The sequence below is a fragment of the Neofelis nebulosa genome, chromosome X (assembly GCF_028018385.1).
Source record: "Neofelis nebulosa isolate mNeoNeb1 chromosome X, mNeoNeb1.pri, whole genome shotgun sequence".
Classification (NCBI taxonomy): Eukaryota; Metazoa; Chordata; class Mammalia; order Carnivora; family Felidae; genus Neofelis; species Neofelis nebulosa.
In genome coordinates this window covers 18,343,543-18,364,252 of record NC_080800.1, presented here as the reverse complement: position 1 = coordinate 18,364,252, position 20,710 = coordinate 18,343,543, and the positions used below count along the sequence as shown (strand labels likewise).

Here is a 20,710-nt window from a genome sequence, read left to right as displayed (position 1 = left end):
TGCTGGATCAACCCTTACCTGAAATCCACATTATCACCAGACATTTTGGTTACATGAACCAGAAAATTTCTCTTTTTTTAAGCCAGTTGGAGTTGGGGGTTCTACTACTTGTGACTGAAGGCAAGTGGTGCCCAAAAAAAGTAAATGCCTAATCAATAGTCTTACGTTCACAGATTCATTAATACAGTCAAAATGTTGTGCATTTCAATACATTTGAAACGAGTGTATTTCCCTCAAATTAAAGAGCATAAAACTCAGGATGAATGTAATGAACCCAACTTATTTGTAATATTAATCACTATGACAGAAGAGCTACCTGAAGGCCAAAAGGGAAAAGATGAGATCTTAAAAATGAGTGCTTGGAGCAGAAAAGAGTCAAAAAGACAAGGACATGCACTGGGGGTAGAAAAGGACACACAAGAAGAAAGCCTAAAATGCTGTCAGAACTACTGGAACACAAGTTTTTACACTTGATGGCCATTCTCATGGCCTCTGCATTTCCTTCAGCTATTTAGGAAAACATATTCTAGAGTTACATACACATTTTTCAGAGAGGCTTCAGGAAGAAATGCATTTGTATATTCAAAGTGAATGTTTACTAGCAGGAAATTGCTGAACTTTTTAAATTTGACAACTTCTTTCTCCTTCCCCACACTATACACACCCAAGTTCAAATGGTGTACTGAGATTAGGAAAAATGCTTTACTTTTCAAGTAAAGTCATTTCATTTCACATTCTGAATGTCTTCTGTACAGGCCCAAATCTTCATACACCACCCCTCTGTGTGTGCAGGACTTATGATGACATAGGTATAATCTGGCACTTTGGTAATTCCTGTGTGGCTACATAAAAAAAGAGCCACCATGGTCACAAAAATAGGAATCTTCTCTGAGTGGGCACCCCCCACCCTAAATCCCATCTATAGAGCAGGTTCACTGAGATTTACTGGGGCTGAGTTTCACTGGGAATAAGCAGCCCAGCAAAAGGGCTGGTTGCTTCCTAGCACTTCCCCACCGTATCCCCATGTTTTTTTTCTAGTCTGACATCATGTGTTTCAAAGAACTTAATGTCAAAGCTCAGTTTGATACATCATATTATGTTCACGGTGGGAGGAAAATGGCAAAATTCATTGTCTTCAATCGTCTGAACTTCTTAACTATCAAATGACTTTACAGGTGCTCAAGTTTTCAGCTTTCTATTATCTTTAGAAGATGATTTGGCTAGGCTCATTACAGCAAAAACATGATTGGGGGCGGGTATTTAATTATGAGAACCACTTGAATCTCAGGCAGCAGATATTTACAAATAAATAACACATCTATGAATCACAATCATCTTTCTCTGCTCATTAATGCATAGACCCTACTTCATCTTATAGTTCTGCTGATGCTGTCTTGCTCGAACATAATAATATACTGCATTTCTTTACAAAATAGTGGCAAAGATTGCTATTCCATAATAGAGATGAGCTGGCTCTACCTTGAGTCATCTGTCTTCTGTTTGACACAAGTGTTCTATCTCACTTATTGCCTCATGTTTCATAAGCGCTCATTTGCAAAATTTTCATCTGCTCGTTCATAAGCAACACATTGCTGTGTCATCTTCATGGTCACATGAAGACAAATTTGGGAAGTTTTGTAGGAAGGAAATTTTGAGACATCCAAACACATGACTATATTCAGCCTTTAAAAAAAAAAAAAAGAACAACCCTGCTTCTTGGAGAGAATACGAAATAATTTTATCTTCCAAGTAGAAATCTGAGTCTTATATGCCATTTAAAGAAAAAATTCACGGAGCCAGGTTGGTGACTTCAATAGAGGGCAATTTTTCATCAGCCAGGTCTGTCAAATCCATTTTATTTCACAAATTGGACAGCCTTATCTGTGTGTTCTCTATCAGCCGTAAGAAAATGGTATTCTTTTGATTGGTGGTATTGGGTTTTATTTTTGGATGTTCTCTCTTTTTATCAAGGGTGAGGAAAATATCTAGACAGTATTCAATATTTTTGAAAGCACATGATATTTACAAATGATAAGACCAGAATAAAGCGTAAAGCATTTGGAAGACATTACTTCAGGAGCCTTAGAACCAGCTGTGAGACAAAAATGGAAGCAGAGAGTACAAACATTTACTGAGGACCTGCTATATGCCAGGAACTTGACTGGGATGAAGTGTAATTTATACGGGTCACCTCCTCTAGTCCTCACAAACCCTATGAAAAAGATTCTCTCATCTCCATTTGAAAGGTAAGAAAACTGAGCTAGGAGAATTAAGTAATCGGCCACAGGTGACACGGAGGAGAAATGAAAAGTAACTAAGATTCAAATCTAGCCCTGCAGCATCAATGCTCATGCTGAGGGGCTTACAGTGAGGACAAAAATCTGGAAATAATCCAAACGGAAACACAGGAATTGACTGAATCAATTACAGTATATCCATATAAAGCAGTCATGGCAAAGGATAGTAAAGATCTCTTTTTATGGACATGAAAAGATGTTAACATGTCCAATAAAAGGAAATTATAAAAACAGAATCTACGATCTCTTTTCACATATACATATAACTTTGTATGTATATTTGCATTTAAAAAGTTATTGGTGGTGGGATTTTACATAGGTTCTTCTTTTCGACTAATTTTTATTTTGTTGTTTTTATTATTCAAATATAATTGGTATACAATGTTACCTTAGTTTCAGGTGTATGACAGTGATTCAACAATTCTGTACATTATTGGGTGCTCACCATGATAAGTGTAGTCACCATACAACGTTATTACAATATTATTGACTGTATTCCCTATGCTGTGTTTTTCAATTCTGCAATTTATTTTACAACTAACTGGAAGTTTGTACCTTTCATCTATTCTGCCTTTCCCCTCATGCCCCTCCCCTCTGGCAACCACCCATTTATTCTCAGTATATAGGAATCTGTTTGGGGGATTTATTCACTTGGTCTTCAGACTCCACATGTAAGTGAAATCCTATGTTATTTGTTTCTTGTTATTCACTTATAGTTGGTATACGATGAGCTTGTATTACCTGGACAGTTGGATGGATGGGTAGAAAGACTGTGAGATACATAGATACATACAGTATACAAAGGGACACGGATAGAATTTAAAGATCAGAGGTTTAAAAAAGCAAGACTTGTCAGCACATCTGACATTTGAAAAGTTCCATTTAAACACTTTAATAATATGTAATCATCTGCAACATACTTGCAAAATCACAAAAATATCTATAAATCTGTTTCTACTTTTATAGGTATATAGTCTCACTATTATGTATAGGTGTACAGTTAGAGACAAAGAGATAATATACATATTGACAGAATGAAAGAATAATAATAATGCAAATGTAGCAAAATGGTAACTACCAAGGAATCTGCATAAAGGGTATATGGAAGTTCTTATGCCATGCTTTCAACTTTTATCTTAGTTTGAATTACTTCAAAATTAAAAAGTGTAAAGAAGACGTATTTTATATATCAAACACATACATCTGGTACAAGATGATACTAATTTTTAAAGAGACCCTAATTGACTATTTGCACTCCTTCTTGGCACTTAAAGCAAGAGCCCCAATGATCAATTTTTGAGTTCATCCTTTACCGTGCTTGTCACAGAATAAGTTGGGATTTATCTGGTTGGGTCTTTAACAGAGCAGAGAAATATATGGGAAGCCTCCCATGTCGTTTCAAAAGGCCAGCACGATTTTGATAAGAGAATGTGACAAACCTAGCACACAAAAGTCGCAGACCAATCTGCATCATAAATATAGACACGAGTGTATGAAACGAAATAGCAGCCTATTCAACTTCAGCAATGTCTTAAAAGAAAAATAATAAACCATTCATAGGTAATGTTTATTTCAAGATTCTAAGGTTAATTCAGTGTAAGAAAATCTAGAGAGGTTAAAGACATACTCCATCTGATTCTCTCCATAAATAGTGAAGACACCTTTTTCTTGAACAATGCCTTCTTGCAAACTAAGAGTAACAGAACACGATAAAGAATACCTATTCAAAACAAAGAAAAATATAATTAGGGGTTGAAGGGGGGAATATTGAGGGCATTACCCACCAAACGAGGAATAAGGAAACTATACCCATTATCACTGCTATTATTCAACTCTGTTCTGGAGGCTCTAGCCAATACAGTAAAAGGAATGGGAGAGACAGAAAGTATAATTATTTCTTAAGTTTATGATTACCTACCTAAAAAATTCCAAAGAAGCCACCAAAAAGCTATTAATTAATAAGCCCATTCTAATGAGGTCCCATATGGATATATCAAAGCTTTACAACAGGCATCAGGAGTTGGCAAACTTTTTCCATAAGGGTCAGAGAGTAAATATTTTAGGGCTGCAGGTCACATGGTCATACGGTCTCTGTAGCAACTATTCAATTCTGCCACTGTAGTGCAAAAACAGCCTTTGACAACACATAAGTGAATGGAGGTACTGTCTCCCAGTGAAATTTTATTTATAAAAATACGCAGTGGACTGGATTTGGCCCACAGGCCATAGTTTGCTGACCTCTACTTCATACCTCAAAAAACAAACATAAAACAGTTGATGGAAAGGAGTTACCATCTAAAGCAGGAAGAAAATATATAAAGACCTAGAAATAACTTTCTAAGGACAACTTGGCTGTATGCAAAAATTAAATTGTGAATACTCTTTCAACACAAATATCCATGTGTATTCGAAATGGAATTGTTACTATAGTGTTATGTATGTTTACTATAGTGTTAAAGCACGTGACACAGTAGTATTCATAATATTAGCTAAGTTTTTATTTAATTTTTTAATTTTTTTTAAATATAACTTATTGTCAACTTGGCTAACATATAGTGTATACAACGTGCTCTTGGTTTCAGGGGTAGATTCCCGAGATTCATCACTTACATACAATACCCAGGGCTCATGCAATAAGTGCCTCCTCAATGCCCAAAACCCATTTTCCCCTCTTCCCCGCCACCACCCCCCCTCCCATCAACCCTCAGTTTGTTCTCCATATGTAAGAGTCTCTTACAGTTTGCCTCCCTCCCTCTCTGTTTGAAACCATTCTTCCCCTTTCCCTGATGGTCTTTTGTTAAGTTTCTCAAGTTCCATATATGAGTGAAAACATATGACATCTGTCTTTCTCTGACTTATTTCTTTTATTAGCTAGGTTTTTTTTTTTAAATATGAAATTTATCGTCAAATTGGTTTCCATACAACACCCAGTGCTCCTCCCAACAGGTGCCCTCCTCAATACCCATCACCCACCCTCCCCTCCCTCCTACCCCCCATCAACCCTCAGTTTGTTCTCAGTTTTTAAGAGTCTCTTATGTTTTGGCTTCCTTCTTCTCTAACCTTTTTTTTTTTTTTCCTTCCCCTCCCCCATGGTCTTCTGTTAAGTTTCTCAGGATCCATTAGCTAAGTGTTTAAATAGATGGGTGTGTACATGAGGTTTTGCATATATACCCACAAGTGGAAAAGAAAAAATCTGGAAAGATGTATACCCAATTACTTCATTAGTCATCATTTCTAGGGGTGGATTTATGAGCAACTTTCTTACTTTTTGCTTTTAATTTTTGTTCCTTTTTCTTTTCCCAGAAGAGCTTAGAAGTCAAATTCTTCATTTTTAAAAGAAGCAAGCAAACAAAAAACCCTTGTGCCGCTCTCAACAATTTAGTCTTATTTCTATGAATGCTCAAGGATCTCATATACAGTATCCTCCTAAAAAAGCATATCAGTACTGAATTTGATTTTTACATTAAGACATCCCCAGGAAGTGCTTTAAATTATTGTAACTGCTTCATGCCCTGAAGATAGAAATCTTCTGGCTCTAATTAACATGTAAGGATCATCTACGGCAAATCTTATCTTTTTCTTATCTTTCACTGTCATTTCTGCGTGCATGATTGTATGTGTGTCTATGCACACACCTGTGCACACATCTGTCTAGGAGGAAAAGCCAAAGAAAGGAAACAGGAAATAGGCAAGAATGGTAGGTGAAGGACCAATGTAAGTTAATATTATACAGGAAAGTAAGTAAATTCATTTCTCAAGGTGTTATTTATCATTCTATACTACAGGAACCTCACCTGTTGGGTTAGGGGATAAGTGACATTCTTGAAAATTCTCTTTTATTCTAGCTTATGAAAAGATAAAGCCCGCCTAAAAAATTTAAGTGTATATGATTTATACTTAGTTGTGAAACTTAAGCACATTTTTCCTTACTACCGACAACAGGTATCTAATTATTGTACCAATAGTGACGTGTTAAAATGTATATATAAATTGATAGATTTCATTTTCATGTACTTAAAATATTGGGGAAATGGAGATCAAGTAGAAAGAAAAATGATTCTTATAACGTCTCAGAAATTCTAGGTCTTACATGGCATAACTCACAGTTATCAAGAAGAGGAAAAAAACATACCTATCTTTGTCTTCTCAAAACAATTACCTTATCTAGCCTTGAAATCTCCCTACTTCCATCCCAAAGTGCCTTTCTCCAATAGCTCAGAATAAAAAAATAGATCTAATATGAAGAGAAGTACCTCTAGTAAAAGACTTTTCCAATTTTTTTTTTATAGACTTTTCCAATTTTTGAAGTGTGTGTATGCATGCACACATAGCTATGTGTATGCACACATATGTGAGTATGTGTGTGCGAACCTGTTGTTGCTACAGAGGCCATGGGAGAAAATAAAGTCCCCCCAGAGCCAACTCAGAAGTTAATAGGAACAATATGGCCAACACAAGGTCATCCAGAGTTCTCAAAAGACGATGAGGTGTTAAGTACATCTTGTAGCCATGAAAATCCAGGACGCAAATGAGCAAGTGATGAAGTTTGCTCTGAACACAAGAGACAAATAAGTATATTGATATAAAATAACTTTCATTAACCATTCCTTTGCTCCCAGTCTCCATGAAATGCTATTTACCCTTCAGCAGAACTTACTATTACCAAATGCAAACGTAATGAAGCCTGTGCAAAGGCTTGTGTATGAGGTGTGGGAGAATGAAATCCTACTATTTTCCTTTCAATATTTTGTTTTTAAAAGCCTTGGAAATGAATTTAGTTAAAAAGTAAGCAGGCATGCTTCAAATCCAAAACTGTGTTTTTCTTGTCAAGTACTGCTCTCTAAAAAGAAATCACCAAACCCCAGTAGAAACTTACCCTTCAACTTGAGGTCAACGTTATGTCTCAGCCAAGGGTAAACCCCATAGCTTGGCATATCTTCAGGAATTGGATTATTCTGTATCCAGCCATCACAAGCGAACCGGAAGAAATTATCACAAGGGTCCACAGAGAGATTTACCTTACTCAAGATAGCAGCAGCTATTTAAAAAGAAAATCATAGGATTAATGACAAGCACTGAACACTATGTACTATTCTCTTCCAAATTAAACAATTCACATGAACCAGTTTCCAAGCCTTGGCTTTTACTTTTCCTCTCAAATGACTCCCCAAATCAACTTCACGATATGAAATTACCATAATCAGATTGAGTAGGCAAAAGCTTGGTGGTATTTATGGTTTTTGCAGCACTGCCCCTAACATCTGTGGGCCATGGGACACGAATACAAACAGAGCCTTTGGTATACTGTCTGCAAAGATGTGTGCAACATTTCCTTCCATCCCTCTCCTCTTTTTGCAGCGTGATTTTGTGACTCATTCCATCAAGTGATAGGATCTACTTCTCCTGTCAGAAATCTAGGTTGGCCTTGTGACTTACTGTGACCACCAGAATACAGCAGAGTGACTGTTTTTGAGTTTCAAAGCTAGGCCTTAAAAGGGCCTTGTACCTTCCAAGTTAATTCCCTTTGAATGGAGCCCTATGACAAAGCCTCGTAAAGGAGGTGAGGCCACACAGAAACTAACCAAATCAGCAGACTGAAGCCATCAGGAACCTTCCAGGCCAGATGACCCTCCAGCTGAATACAGCTGTATGAATGAGCGTAGGCAACCGCAACAGAGAAACTCCCAATGAACCCACGGAAGCATAAGAAATAGTAAATCACTCATGTTTCAGGACGCTAAGGTTTGGGGGTAGTTTGTTCCACAGTGAAGGCTAAGTGAAACAGAGGCCCACAGGTCATATCTAAATCTCTAAAAGATATATTTACAATATACCTTCATAAAGACTTGGAAAGCCAGGTATGCATTCTTGAGCCCCTGGATATACAATGTAGCTCTCAGAGGAATGAATTCCTGGAAGAGATCCCCATGGGCCCTGCAGGGAGGCTCAGGGCCATTTAGCAGGGAATTCTGGGTTATAAAAGGATATGACTGCTGACTTGGCCCTGGATTCAGGGAGAGGCACGGCCAGAGGAAGGCAAAGTGGGGCAGGGTAAATGAGGGCAGGGCCCTTCTTGCCCAGCAAACAGGACAGAACTGAGTATTTGTGTTAACAGAAAGACACAATAGACTGATTTACCATTTCTTCCTCTTTCATAAGCCCACACACAATTACACGTGAAACATAGTCAATAGATAGGAAGTATGTGCATACTTAAATATGTATCCATGAGCTTTAAAAAAATGAGCTTTAAAAAAATCTTTCGTTAAAATATGAGAAGGTTCCAAAACTCCTAATACAGAACTCCAACTCTCTTCTGTCACACAGCTGCTGGCTACCACTCTAACACAAAGATATGCACTGATTTAAAACAAAAAAGTGGCCAATATTTCAATGACATTGGAAAGATGACATTCTGGGTAATTTTCATACTTTAATTAATGGCAGAATATATTTATATGAACTAATAAAACCCAATGAGTTTTCAGCTAAATAAGAAGGAATTGCCCAAATATCTGCATAAATTTATATGTGCCAATTATCAGTTTGCTACATGTGTCCTCCAGGTTTAAACCTAAGGCTAGAGCAGCAATTTCTCAACACATCTCCAGAGGTAAGAGAAACAAAAACAAAAATGAACTACTGGGACCTCATCAAGATAAAAAGCTTCTGCACAGCCAAGGAAACAATCAGCGAAACTAAAAGGCCACCGACAGAATGGGAGAAGATATTTGCAAATGGCATATCAGATAAAGGGTTAGTATCCAAAATCTATAAAGAACTTAGCAAACTCCACACCCAAAAAACAAAACTCCAGTGAAGAAATAGGCAAAAGACATGAATAGACACTTCTCCAAAGAAGACCTCCAGATGACTAACAGACACATGAAAAAAGCTCAACATCACTCATCAGCAGGGAAATACAAACCAAAACCACAATGAGAATACCACCTCCCACCTGTCAGACTGGCTAACATGAACAACTCAGGCAACAACAGATGGTGGCGAGGATGCGGAGAAAGAGGATCTCTTTTGCATTGGTGGGAATGCGAACTGGTGCAGCCACTCTGGAAAACAGTGTGGAGGTTCCTCAAAAAATTAAAAATGGAACTACCCTACCACCCAGCAATACCACTGCTAGGAATTTACCCAAGGGATACAGGAGTACTGATACATAGGGGCACTTGTACCCCAGTGTTTATAGCAGCACTATCAACAATAGCCAAAGTATGGAAAGAGCCCAAATGTCCATCAATAGATGAATGGATAAAGAAGATGTGGTATATATATACTATGGAGTGTTACTCGGAAATCAAAAAGAATGAAATCTTGCCATTTGCAACTACGTGGATGGAACTAAAGGGTATTATGCTAAGCGAAATTAGTCACAGAAAGACAAATATCATGACTTCACTCATGAGGGCTTAAAGATACAAAACAGATGAACATAAGGGAAGGGAAGGAAAACTAATATAAAAACAGGGAGGGGGTGGGGCGCCTGGGTGGCGCAGTCAGTTAAGCGTCCGACTTCAGCCAGGTCACGATCTCGCGGTCCTGAGTTCGAGCCCCGCGTCAGGCTCTGGGCTGACAGCTCAGAGCCTGGAGCCTGTTTCCGATTCTGTGTCTCCCTCTCTCTCTGCCCCTCCCCCGTTCATGCTCTGTCTCTCTCTGTCCCAAAAATAAAAAAAATTAAAAAATTTAAAAAAAACGTTGAAAAAAAAAAAAAACAGGGAGGGGGACAAAACATAAGAGACTCTTAAATATGGAGAACAAACAGAGGGTTACTGGAGGGGTATGGCAGGGGGGATGGGCTAAATGGGTAAAGGGCATTAAGGAATCTACTCCTGAAATCATCACTTCCCTATATGCTAACTTGGATGTCAATTTAAAAATAATTTAAAAAATTAAACAAAAAAACCCCTAAGGCTAGATATTTCTCTGGCCTAGACTTGCCATGAAAATTTTCAACAGCTTTTTGTCCTCGATAAAGTGAATGATGTACTAATATCCTAGTTTCTGTAGGACTTCAAAATCCCCAGCACTTCACCCCTTCCCCCCCAAAAAAGACAAAGAAAAAAACTGGTTTAGAAGTTTGATAAATTTAAAACTGGTTTAATATTTTCATCTTCCAGAATTAATTCAGTGGTCTCCAATTACATTTTTACTTACTGCTACTACTTTATCATTAATAAATATGCAAATAAGCTAGAACATACAAGATCTTTATTTCAGTTTGTATTCATGATGATTCTGGCTGTATAGCCACAGAATAAATCTGCTACATGACACCCCAGTGACATCAATTATACAAGTTTCAGTGCCACACAATATTTACAATCACACACAAGAACCTTCACAAACATTTTTATTCACATAAGCACACTGCTTTCTGGCCACCTTCCCAAACCTCCCTCTGCCCCCAGCCTCAAATGTATTCTCTCCCATCTTCTCAGTATTCGTGCAGGTACCTACCAAAACTGCAGGATCCACTCTGACCTCAGCCCTGACGTAAGGTGGGGGAATACATCACTCACACAGAATTTGGAAGTCAGCCCACTGAGTAGGAAAACTCTAGTTTCAACCTCCTAATCCATCATTCAGAATTCACAGCTGGGCACAGGGCTGTGCTTTCTGCAGGACAACTGAGACTTCAGGGGGACCACAGTTGTCAAGACACCACAACTCCTTTTCCCCTGCTCAGTTCCATGGAGAAAACCCAAGCAGTCTTGTTTTTTGTTTAAATTTTTTTTTTAATGTTTATTTATTTTTGAGACAGAGACAGAGTATGAATGGGGGAGGGGCAGATAGAGAGGGAGACACAGAGTCGGAAGCAGGTTCCAGGCTCCGAGCCATCAGCCCAGAGCCCGACGCAGGGCTCGAACTCACGGACCGCGAGATCGTGACCTGAGCTGAAGTCGGATGCTTAACCGACTGAGCCACCCAGGTGCCCCATGTCTTGTTTTAATAAAAGAAACATGGGGGCGCCTGGGTGGCGCAGTCGGTTAAGCGTCCGACTTCAGCCAGGTCACGATCTCGCGGTCCGTGAGTTCGAGCCCCGCGTCAGGCTCTGGGCTGATGGCTCGGAGCCTGGAGCCTGTTTCCGATTCTGTGTCTCCCTCTCTCTCTGCCCCTCCCCCGTTCATGCTCTGTCTCTCTCTGTCCCAAAAATAAATAAAAAACGTTGAAAAAGAAAAAAATTAAAAAAAAAAATAAAAGAAACATGATGATCAAAGAAAGCTGTGAAAGGCCAGGCTATGTGTTCTCTTTAGTTATTGCATATAAGGCAAATGACTATGTGGTCTCTTACTAGTGTTTATGTAGAGGTAGAAGCATCACACCCCACATACCAGCCTGAGTTTTCAAGTTTAATCAAGGCTTAAGAGAGAAGGTGGTGGCGGTAATAATGAAATCCTTAATAATGAGCATTTCCTCTGTGCCAGGAACAGACCTTTTCAGTACAGCATCATCTGGAGCCAGACTACCTGGGTTTAAATGCCAGCAACATCAGGGGCACCTGGGTGGCTCAGTCGGTTGAGCGACCGACTTTGGCTCAGGTCATGATCTCACGGTCCGTGAGTTTGAGCCCCGAATAGGGCTCTGTGCTGATAGCTCAGAGCCTGGAGCCTGCTTATGATTCTGTGTCTCCCTCTCTCTCTCTGCCCCTCCCCCACTCATGCTCTCTGTCTCGGAACTAAACATTAAAAAAAATTTTTTTAATAAATAAATAAATGCCAGCAACATCATGCACAAGCTATGTAACATGGGGTGCCTGGGTGGCTCAGTTGGTTAAGCATCTGACTCTTCATTTCCACTCAGGTTGTAATCTCACAGTTTATGGGATCAAGACCCACATTGTGCTCTGTGATCAGTGTGGAGCCTGCTTGGGATTCTTTCTCCCTCTCTATCCACCCCTCATCCACATGTGCTCCCTGCCTCCTTCTGAAAAACTAAATAAACGTTAAAAAAAAAAAAAAAGACTATGTAACCTTGGGCAGGTTACTTAACCTCTCAGTTTCCTCATCTGTAAAAAGGGATGACTGCCACAGGATCTTCATCAGAATTAAATGAGTAAATACACATTAAGTGTTTAGAGCAGTGTCAGGCATACTGCCAAATAAATACAGTTGCCAAATAAAATACAAAATGCCTAGTGATATTTGAATTTCAGATCAATGACCGCATTTATACTTTAGGTACGTACCAAGTATTTCAGGGGGCATGTACCAAAAAAAATAGCAGTTGTTGTCTACCTGCAATGCAAATTTAACTGAGCATCCTGAATGTACATATGTAGCTAAAGCTGGCAACCATACATATAATTTTTTGCTATTACCATTCCCTATTTATCTGAAACTGTTGAGGTAAGATAGGTTTCAGAGATCATAGATTTTCACATTTTCCAAAACTAATACAGTGCATATAACCACAGATAATTTACTACCCCCAGCAATGTCTGGAGTGGCACTCCTGAATCAAGCACATTAATAATTCCACAAGAAATACATGCATATTTTCCAAAATGGGATAAAGAACACCCACAACAGCCTGACATGAATTAAGATCTACTTTTGCCATCCTAAGAACTGATATCAGGTCTAGTCTTGCAAACTGACAGTTAAAATGCTCTCTGGGTCTGGGGTTAAGAATTATGCATTGTGGACCCGGATTACTTCTACAACTGCCGCCATTGTTTTTCTTCTATTCTCACAACTAGTATTCTAAGTAAAAACCAGTATTCCCATTTCACAGAGGGTGAACAAGAGGCTTAGGATGTTTATGTAATTAGCCCAAGATCATGTGGTTTTCAAGTGGCCACATCATGCTTCAAACTCAGGTCAGCCTGTCTGCCCTTATCCATGATTAATATGCCCTTTCCTTGACATCTTTCTCCACCTCTTAATTTGAAAGCGGGACTAGGAGAAGAGGATATGGAGAAGAGGAGGAAAAGAGAACTAAAGACAGCAGATATCTCAGAAGGGGGTGGCACCTGTTCAGAAAAGGTCCAGAAGGTGATCAGTCACTTTTGTCTTCCATCGTGCAGAGCTCACACACGCGGCACCACCCCCCACCCCCCCACACACACTCACGCAGGCCCCCTCACTTGCCCTCGTTCGCAGGCAGCCCCTCCTCCATCGCCCACACACGTACAAGCACGCACCCACGCGGGCCCGCTCCCTCACCCACGCACGCGCCCCCACGCAGGTCCCGCCCACGCACGCACTCACTAGGGTACCCCCGCTCCCTTGCCCATGCACTTGGGCCCCAAACCTTCCCAAACCTTTTCTCATTTGAGAACTTCCTTGGGCCACATTTATTCAGTGTATACTTAACAGCTGTTTTGCAGGCCCCTAAGCACAGTGAAGCTCATGTTACACTGAAAAGGATGTATCCTTGGTGAGGCTTTCCTCACAGCAACAGAAAAATCAATAATTTTTTCAATATTAGAAAGCCATTCGCCAACGTGAAAATTAAAAACAGAACAGCCAGGCAAAACACACTAGCTGGCAGGAGGCGACATTATCAAATGTCATTCTGTAAGTTTTCCTCTTGCATTATTACGATGTGTAAATAGAGATAAAACACATGCAGTAAGTGGCTGTCCATACAAAAAGTTGCCTAAACTCAAAATGAAAAGTTTTTAGTTCAAAAATTTCATTCTCACACATCTGCAAGGACTGTACCACAGCAAAAGCACAAGGTGACATGAAGACTAAAATCTGATTTCTGACAGCCCCACCTGGTGCCCCACTCTACTCTAGGCCATCTTCTCTCCACTGGGAAACTCTAGGTCAGCTGCTCAAGGTGGAAACAGGAAAGGGCGTGGGAATTCCCAAAGCGTTCTTGCCATTCCTGGGATGAGATCAGTAAGCTGAAACGATTGTCTAGTCACCTCACACTAGTAGGTCTATAGTATCGTGAAAAAAGAGCAAGACAGGACCAAGGCCAAAGAGTTTCGTGGCACGGCCTTAGGGCACCAAAGCAATGATGGAGAGCAAACAGACATGAAGCCAGCCTGCTAATTCAGGAGGTGACCCTGGGCAAGTTATTTAGCTTCTGGAAGCCTCCATATCCTCATCTCTAGTTGGGCCTGGTGATAGCACTGACATCACCAGGTTCTAATGAAGATTTTATGACATGCACCTGTAGGTCTCTTAACACAATGCCTGGTTAAAAGATATATATCGATCGATCAAGAATAGGACAAAAAAATAACATAATTGTCTAATCCATTACCTTTGTATAAGGCCGCTGAATCTAAAAGCTCTTTCACCTGAGTCTTCTCCATCTCAATCACTGCCACCTCTAAAAATTTAAGCATTACCTTGATTCTCTGCCTTTTCTCACAACGCACATCAAATCCTTTCACAGCCCTCTGGCGCCTAAACCCTGTACACTGTGCCCTTCCATCTCAGAATTCAAGACAGCATCACCTCTCATCTGGCTTACTGAAATAAGCTCCTGCCTGATGACCTTCTTCCATCTTGCTCCCTATGCTCTCTTCACCACCCAGAGAGACTCCACTGAGATCTTTTTAAATGCTAATAAGATCATGTCTCTTTCTCAAAACCTTCCGGAGGCTTTTGAGTACATTTAGGACAACCCCACAATCACTGGCACCTGGGTTCCCCACTGACCCTCATCACCTGCCCTCTGCCCCTTCACCCAGTAAGCTCTTCCGCTCCGGGACCTTTGCCCCAGCTGTTCCCCATACCTGGAAAGCCCTTTCCTCCATCTTCCCACAGCACGTCCCTTCTCATCATTCAGGGTCACTTCAGCATTACTTTCTCAGCCTTTTCAGTCTAGCCATCCGGTCACTTGCTATCACAGTGTCCTACTTTAATATTTTGATTTTCTGCATAACATTACCACCAGTCGGTATTTTTCTTGCACAGTGATCACCTCATGTGTATTGATGGTCTTTCTTCCCCTACCTGATCATTCACCTTCACTGCTACGTCAGGGCCTGACTTGCAGCAAATATTTGGCAAATTAATTCATTCATCTCTTAAGACCAAGAGGAAGTGGAAGGGCCATGTGCTTAATTCCTCCTTATGACTTTCCCCTTGGAAAATAAGTTAGTGTTCCTGCCACTTAAAGAACGGGGTGGGGGGTGGTGGGAGGCTGGACTCTGGGCCCTGCAAATCTAGACCCTAACCCTCTTCCCTACAGACGGAATATAATAGCTGTGGCAAAACTGAGGCAACTTGAAACCCTCATATTCACTGTGGAGCACCCACTGATACATGGCCCAGTCACCTCAAGAAAAGCTTGACTCGCCAGGCCCTGAAGTGATTCCACGTGACTGCGGAAGCACAGATTTACAGAGGGTTCCTGCTTGGAGGCTGACAGGTCAGACCCACTGACCAAATGATTCAGAGAGACTGCTTATGGTAAATACGGACATATATCGAGCTGAGGCCCAAAGAATGCCGATGGTCTCTCTGCTCGGGTCTTAAGAAAGGCCATCGGGCCTTCTAAAGCCCTTCCCGATTTCCATACAATGACTTGGAACACCGCACAGCTGTTTTTCCGCCAAGAAAACGAAAACAGGAAACCTGCACTCCACAACTTCACACAGAGACTTGAAAGTAAACTTTCAATTTCATCAAACTTGCATTTCGTACATGGTAAACCTCAAGCAAACAGAATACTAAAAATACCACCTGTTTTCTCTTCCTCTCCCCAAGGTACCATAATTATATCTTGACACAGGAGGGAGAACTGACTTACCAGCTTCGATGCATTCCGGCTTCAGGCAGTACTCCTGTTTAGCTTGGAGACTTAAGAAACCTTGACTCACTGAAAAAACAGACCAAAATAAAGAAATGACTGGCTGGTAGCAGACCACCATCAGGTAACCCACAGTCAGGCACATATGCTAGACACGCGATGTCAGTTCATCCTTCTCAGCATTGACACAGAATTGAAAAATCCACTTGGCTCATTATCTCAGGGCCAGACTCTGGTCACAAGCTAAGTAACCTTGGTGAGCCTCTTGGCTGCTCTGAAATTCGGTTCTCTGGAATATAAGATGAGGGGGTACAATTAGACCAGTGCTTCTCAGAGTGGGTGTCCAGGCATCCACTGCCCCCGCCCCGGCAGGCAGCTCTTTAGAAAGGCAAATTACTGAGCCCCACCTCTGACCTGAATCAGAAACTGTGGGGGTGGGGCCCAGCCATTTGCATTTTTGCAAGCCCCCCAGGTGATTGTGATGCAGGCTCAGGTGTGAGGGCCTCTGGGCTAGCTGATCTCTAAAGTCTCCTTCATCTCCAATTATCCGTGACTTAAGTCTCAGAATTTTACTCTTTTTGTTTACAACTACATTCTCATTTTAGAGATGGGAAAAAAAGTGAAACTTACCAACCATACCATTGGGAGCAAATCCAGAGTGCAAGGAGAAAATTAGCATTTCAAGTTCTGAATCTTTTGTGAACTATCCGTAGATCTGTGAAGGGGTTGGGGGAGTACACTGGATATTATTCAGCCATCTAGCTCAGCATAGCTATTGGACAGAGGCAGCATGTGGGCCAAGCTTCCAACTACTTCCACCAGAACAAAACAAAACCAAAACCTTGTGAGATGGAATTAGCTTTTCACCAATAGCTTAATTTCACCCATCTGGCTGGCAATATTATCTAAATGGATGTCTGCAGAAAGACAGAAGGGTGCCCTGTTTGTCAACTCCAGGCAGCACCTGGGCATTAGCAGATGTGGGTTTAGATTTCGAAAATATTCTTGGTAGCCAAGGAAGTTAAGGGGGGTTCATTACTGCTGTACTCTGTGAGCAGAAATAAGGAATCATTTGGAGATGTGACCGTGGGGAGATGGATGGTGGAGGGTGAAGGGTAGCCAAGGCTTTCTGTGGCATTGTCCACTGAGAAGCAGGATCAAAAAGCATAGCGGTACCGATATTTCTGCTAGAAATGGAAGACCTGTACATCTGTTGTCAGTGTGACGATTTGTATTCTTTATTAACCCACACTGTAAGAGGAGCCTGCTTTTTCTTTGTTCTTTGCTGCCATCCTCCAAACAGCCTTTTTACTGGTGATACAATACAGATACAAGAAAACTGCCTATGGAACATCTCGGGCCTATCTTTAAGAAGTATCTTAGCATAATGGTGTGTTTTGATTTCTTTAAAGAGCAAAGAAAAGTTAGATAAAAATATAAATGTGCAGCATAAACATTAGTATGGAATATTTTCTTAGGACTGGGTGAGGGAACCATGGGGGACGTTTTCCCTTCAGTCTACTTCTATATGTTTACCAAATGTTCTTTGATGAGCCTGTGTTATTTTTTACAATGAGAAAATAAGCCTTATTATAAGCAACATTGTTATGATTACAAACAGTACCACCTTGATACTAGCCTTATCTTATTTGTTTAAAAAAAGCTAATGAAATGCTGTACTTAAAGAGTTACCACTTTCGTGGAAAAGAATTCTTGACCCAAACCCTCTAAGGAAGCAGAACTAGGTATCTTTATCTGAATATGAGTAAAAGGGAGGTTTAAATTAAATTAATTGAGATGCAGACAGACCTCACCCCTCGAGGAAGAACATTATATCCATGCAGGGTTGAGATCCCACAAATAAATAAGGATCAACAAACCCAGATAATGTGAGGGTGCAGGTGAGAGACAGCAGGACAAGGAAAACATTTTTAATATAAAACATGATAGTATTACTTTTTACTGGTTAGGTGCTTTAAAAAAAAACTTAACAACAGTTTGGTTTCTCATTTTAGATTTTTCTGTAACCAGTAGAAATGACCTCAGAATGCAGTGGAGTCATCCACATATCGGCAGCATGAGAAGAACCATAAAGCAGGGGCTCAGCATACTATGGCCCATGGGGCCAAGTCCAGTCTCCTGCCAGTTTCTGTACAGCCTGTGAGCTAAAAATGATTTTTATGTGTTTTAATGGTTGGAAAAAACCACAAGAAGAATATTTCATAAAATGATCTGAAATTCAAATTTCAATGTTCAGAAATCAAATTATATCAGAACACAGTCATGCGCATTTGTGTACACATTTGTCCGCGGTCGCTTTCTTGCCACGACAGGGTCAAGTAGCAGCAACAGAGACTGTATGGCCCAGAAAGCTGAAAACATTTATTATCTGACCCTTTCCAGAAAAAGTTTGCCCACCATTGCATTTGAGAAAGAGACTGTGGGGATGAAGAGGTGAGGGAGGAGGAAAAGAAAGGACACTTTAAAATAAACTGATTATTGGCATATGGTTATACCTGTCGTTTTAAATTCTATTACTGTAGCTTCTCTGAGACCACCCCAAGGCCAGTGGCAGTCGCTCTTACTGTGGAAGGACTAAGATTTAGGAAAGAGATTAGCCCAGAACCTAAAATACAAAGAGGGATGCTAGAAATTGCAGACCTGTGCCTGAAATTGAACAGACAGAAAAAATATCAACCAGCAAGCACCTTGAGGAGAAGAGGACTTAACCAGAATATTGTCACACAGAGCATTGCCTTTCAGATCCCTAGAGATTTTCAGACGAGGACTTCACTAGGTGCAGGGTGGAGGTGGCTGGCAGAGCCTGGGGGACTAGGCAGTAAAGAAGGGTCTGGCTGAAGGAAGGCTGAAACAGTGCAGAGATGTTTGACAAAAGCTACTAAAGAATGTGCATTTATCTTAAAGCAAATATCCCCAAATGTATACATCCAAATGGACGTGGTCAGCTAAAGCAATGCTTCTCAAACTTTAATTTGCAAATGAATCGCCTGGAGGTCTTATGAAAACACAGATTCTGAATCAGTGGGTCTTGGGCTGAAGCGCAGGCTCCCAAGTGGTGCTGATGCTGCTGGTCCATGGACCGCACTGAGTAGTGAGGGTGTCGGGAGGCCACACCTTTATTCTCTAACATCATTCAGGCTGCTCTTAGAAATCTGCAGTAAGAGCCAGGTTACTGGGCACACTGCAAAGTTATTTTTTTCTGCTTTATGCAGGCCTCCTTACCCATAATAGCATTGCCTGGCTTCATGAACTTTACTATGCTCTAAAACCTTTAGAGCTGTTTCCAAAGAATCATCTCCTCTTAAAGAACAAAGATTTGCTGCCATTGAGAATATTCCAACTAATATGGAACAGCCTCAGAATGTAATCATAATGGTGGAATTTCAAAATGCTCAAGCAATAGTAACATCGTTAAAAAGAGCACATATTTTTCAATAAGCAATCATCATTGGGATTTTTGAGTGTAGGAGTGTTCGCAAAACACAAATAGTCTAACTTTGCACTCACTTCCCACATCCTATGTAGTCCCTCGGCATGCCTGTATCACTTTTCCTCCTGTTTGTACTTCAGGGTAGGACACGTCTAAATCCCAAGTGCTGAGAAATCTCAGAAAAGTGTTTGAGAGCCACAAATTCAGTTGCAGGAGTAGGAGGTTAGCTGTATATTGAAAGCAATAAACCTATCTAATTTCCTAAATCTTCAGCCACAGAAAACATGGAAAGATGGTTGGCCGCTTTTAGCAGAGTTTTCAACCACACAACCCTAACTCTTGTAAAGTTTAATCACTGATTTCCCTTGCCAAAACAAACATGGCCTCCTGAAACCTGTACACACCAAAGAATGTTTCCAGGCTTGCTGTATTTCAGACTGCACCTAAACTCTCCTAAATATAGGGCTTGTTCCTATATACCTTTCAAGCTAGTGAAATAGTATGGGCTGTATGAAAAAAACACAAAGGGTAATAATCAAGGGCTCAAAATGCCTACAATTTTAGAACACCTGTGTCCCCTTTCCAAGACATTTCATCCTTATTCATAGGAATGTGCTTTTCATCACATATGCTCTCTGGGTACATCATTCTCACCAAGAGTTATTACAATAATTGAATCCCAGTACCTTTCAAATGCTGGAAGGAAAACCTCTGTTTTCCTTCATATTAATTTTTAAATCTACTAGAAAGGCAGAGTTAACATTTCATCCCACCAGAGTCACTGGATTAGAAAGGCACTGAAGAATATCATCAAGGTGCATATTTAAAGACTGCTTTGTATTTTTTTTTTTAGTTAAATTTCATGATTCGTTCAGGCAAACATTAACAAAAATCAAAGGGGCAAAAAATTCCAGCGTGGTTTTGATCACAATGTAAAAGTCTTTCCTCACAAAATAAATGAAAGTATCTGACTATGAAATCACAAACATTCATTCTGCTAAATGTAATGTAACACGTAAAGAAAATGTTTGCCCAGTATGACCGAATCCTCCAGCCACCGGAATCCACTTTATACCCACTTCACATTATGGACTATATGCCTCGTGCTTGGGCGTATTTATTCATTCCGCGTCCTAAAGAAAAGGCCCCTTTCGCACTTACATATTTAATAGAAGCTAAGGCCACGCCACCTACTAACATGTGCAAGCGGCCCCCCACCCCCCGCCTGCAT

General features: G+C 40.5%; 1 protein-coding gene and 1 long non-coding RNA gene across 4 annotated transcripts in view; one reads left to right on the top strand and one right to left on the bottom strand.

Annotated features, from left to right (window-relative positions):
• Positions 1-20,710, bottom strand: part of PHEX (phosphate regulating endopeptidase X-linked) — a 237,425-nt gene that overhangs the window by 213,208 nt on the left and 3,507 nt on the right. For all 3 annotated transcript variants that reach the window (XM_058714607.1, XM_058714609.1, XM_058714608.1), the window contains 2 exons: positions 16,029-16,097; positions 7,174-7,335 (listed from right to left, as the gene is read on the bottom strand). In XM_058714607.1, the coding sequence (XP_058570590.1) occupies positions 7,174-7,335; positions 16,029-16,097 (231 nt within the window). The remainder of the gene's footprint in view (positions 1-7,173; positions 7,336-16,028; positions 16,098-20,710) is intronic.
• Positions 1,667-18,312, top strand: LOC131503141 (uncharacterized). Its single transcript, XR_009257338.1, has 4 exons — positions 1,667-1,800; positions 15,468-15,886; positions 15,986-16,152; positions 18,044-18,312. It is a non-coding gene; the product is annotated as an uncharacterized LOC131503141 (long non-coding RNA).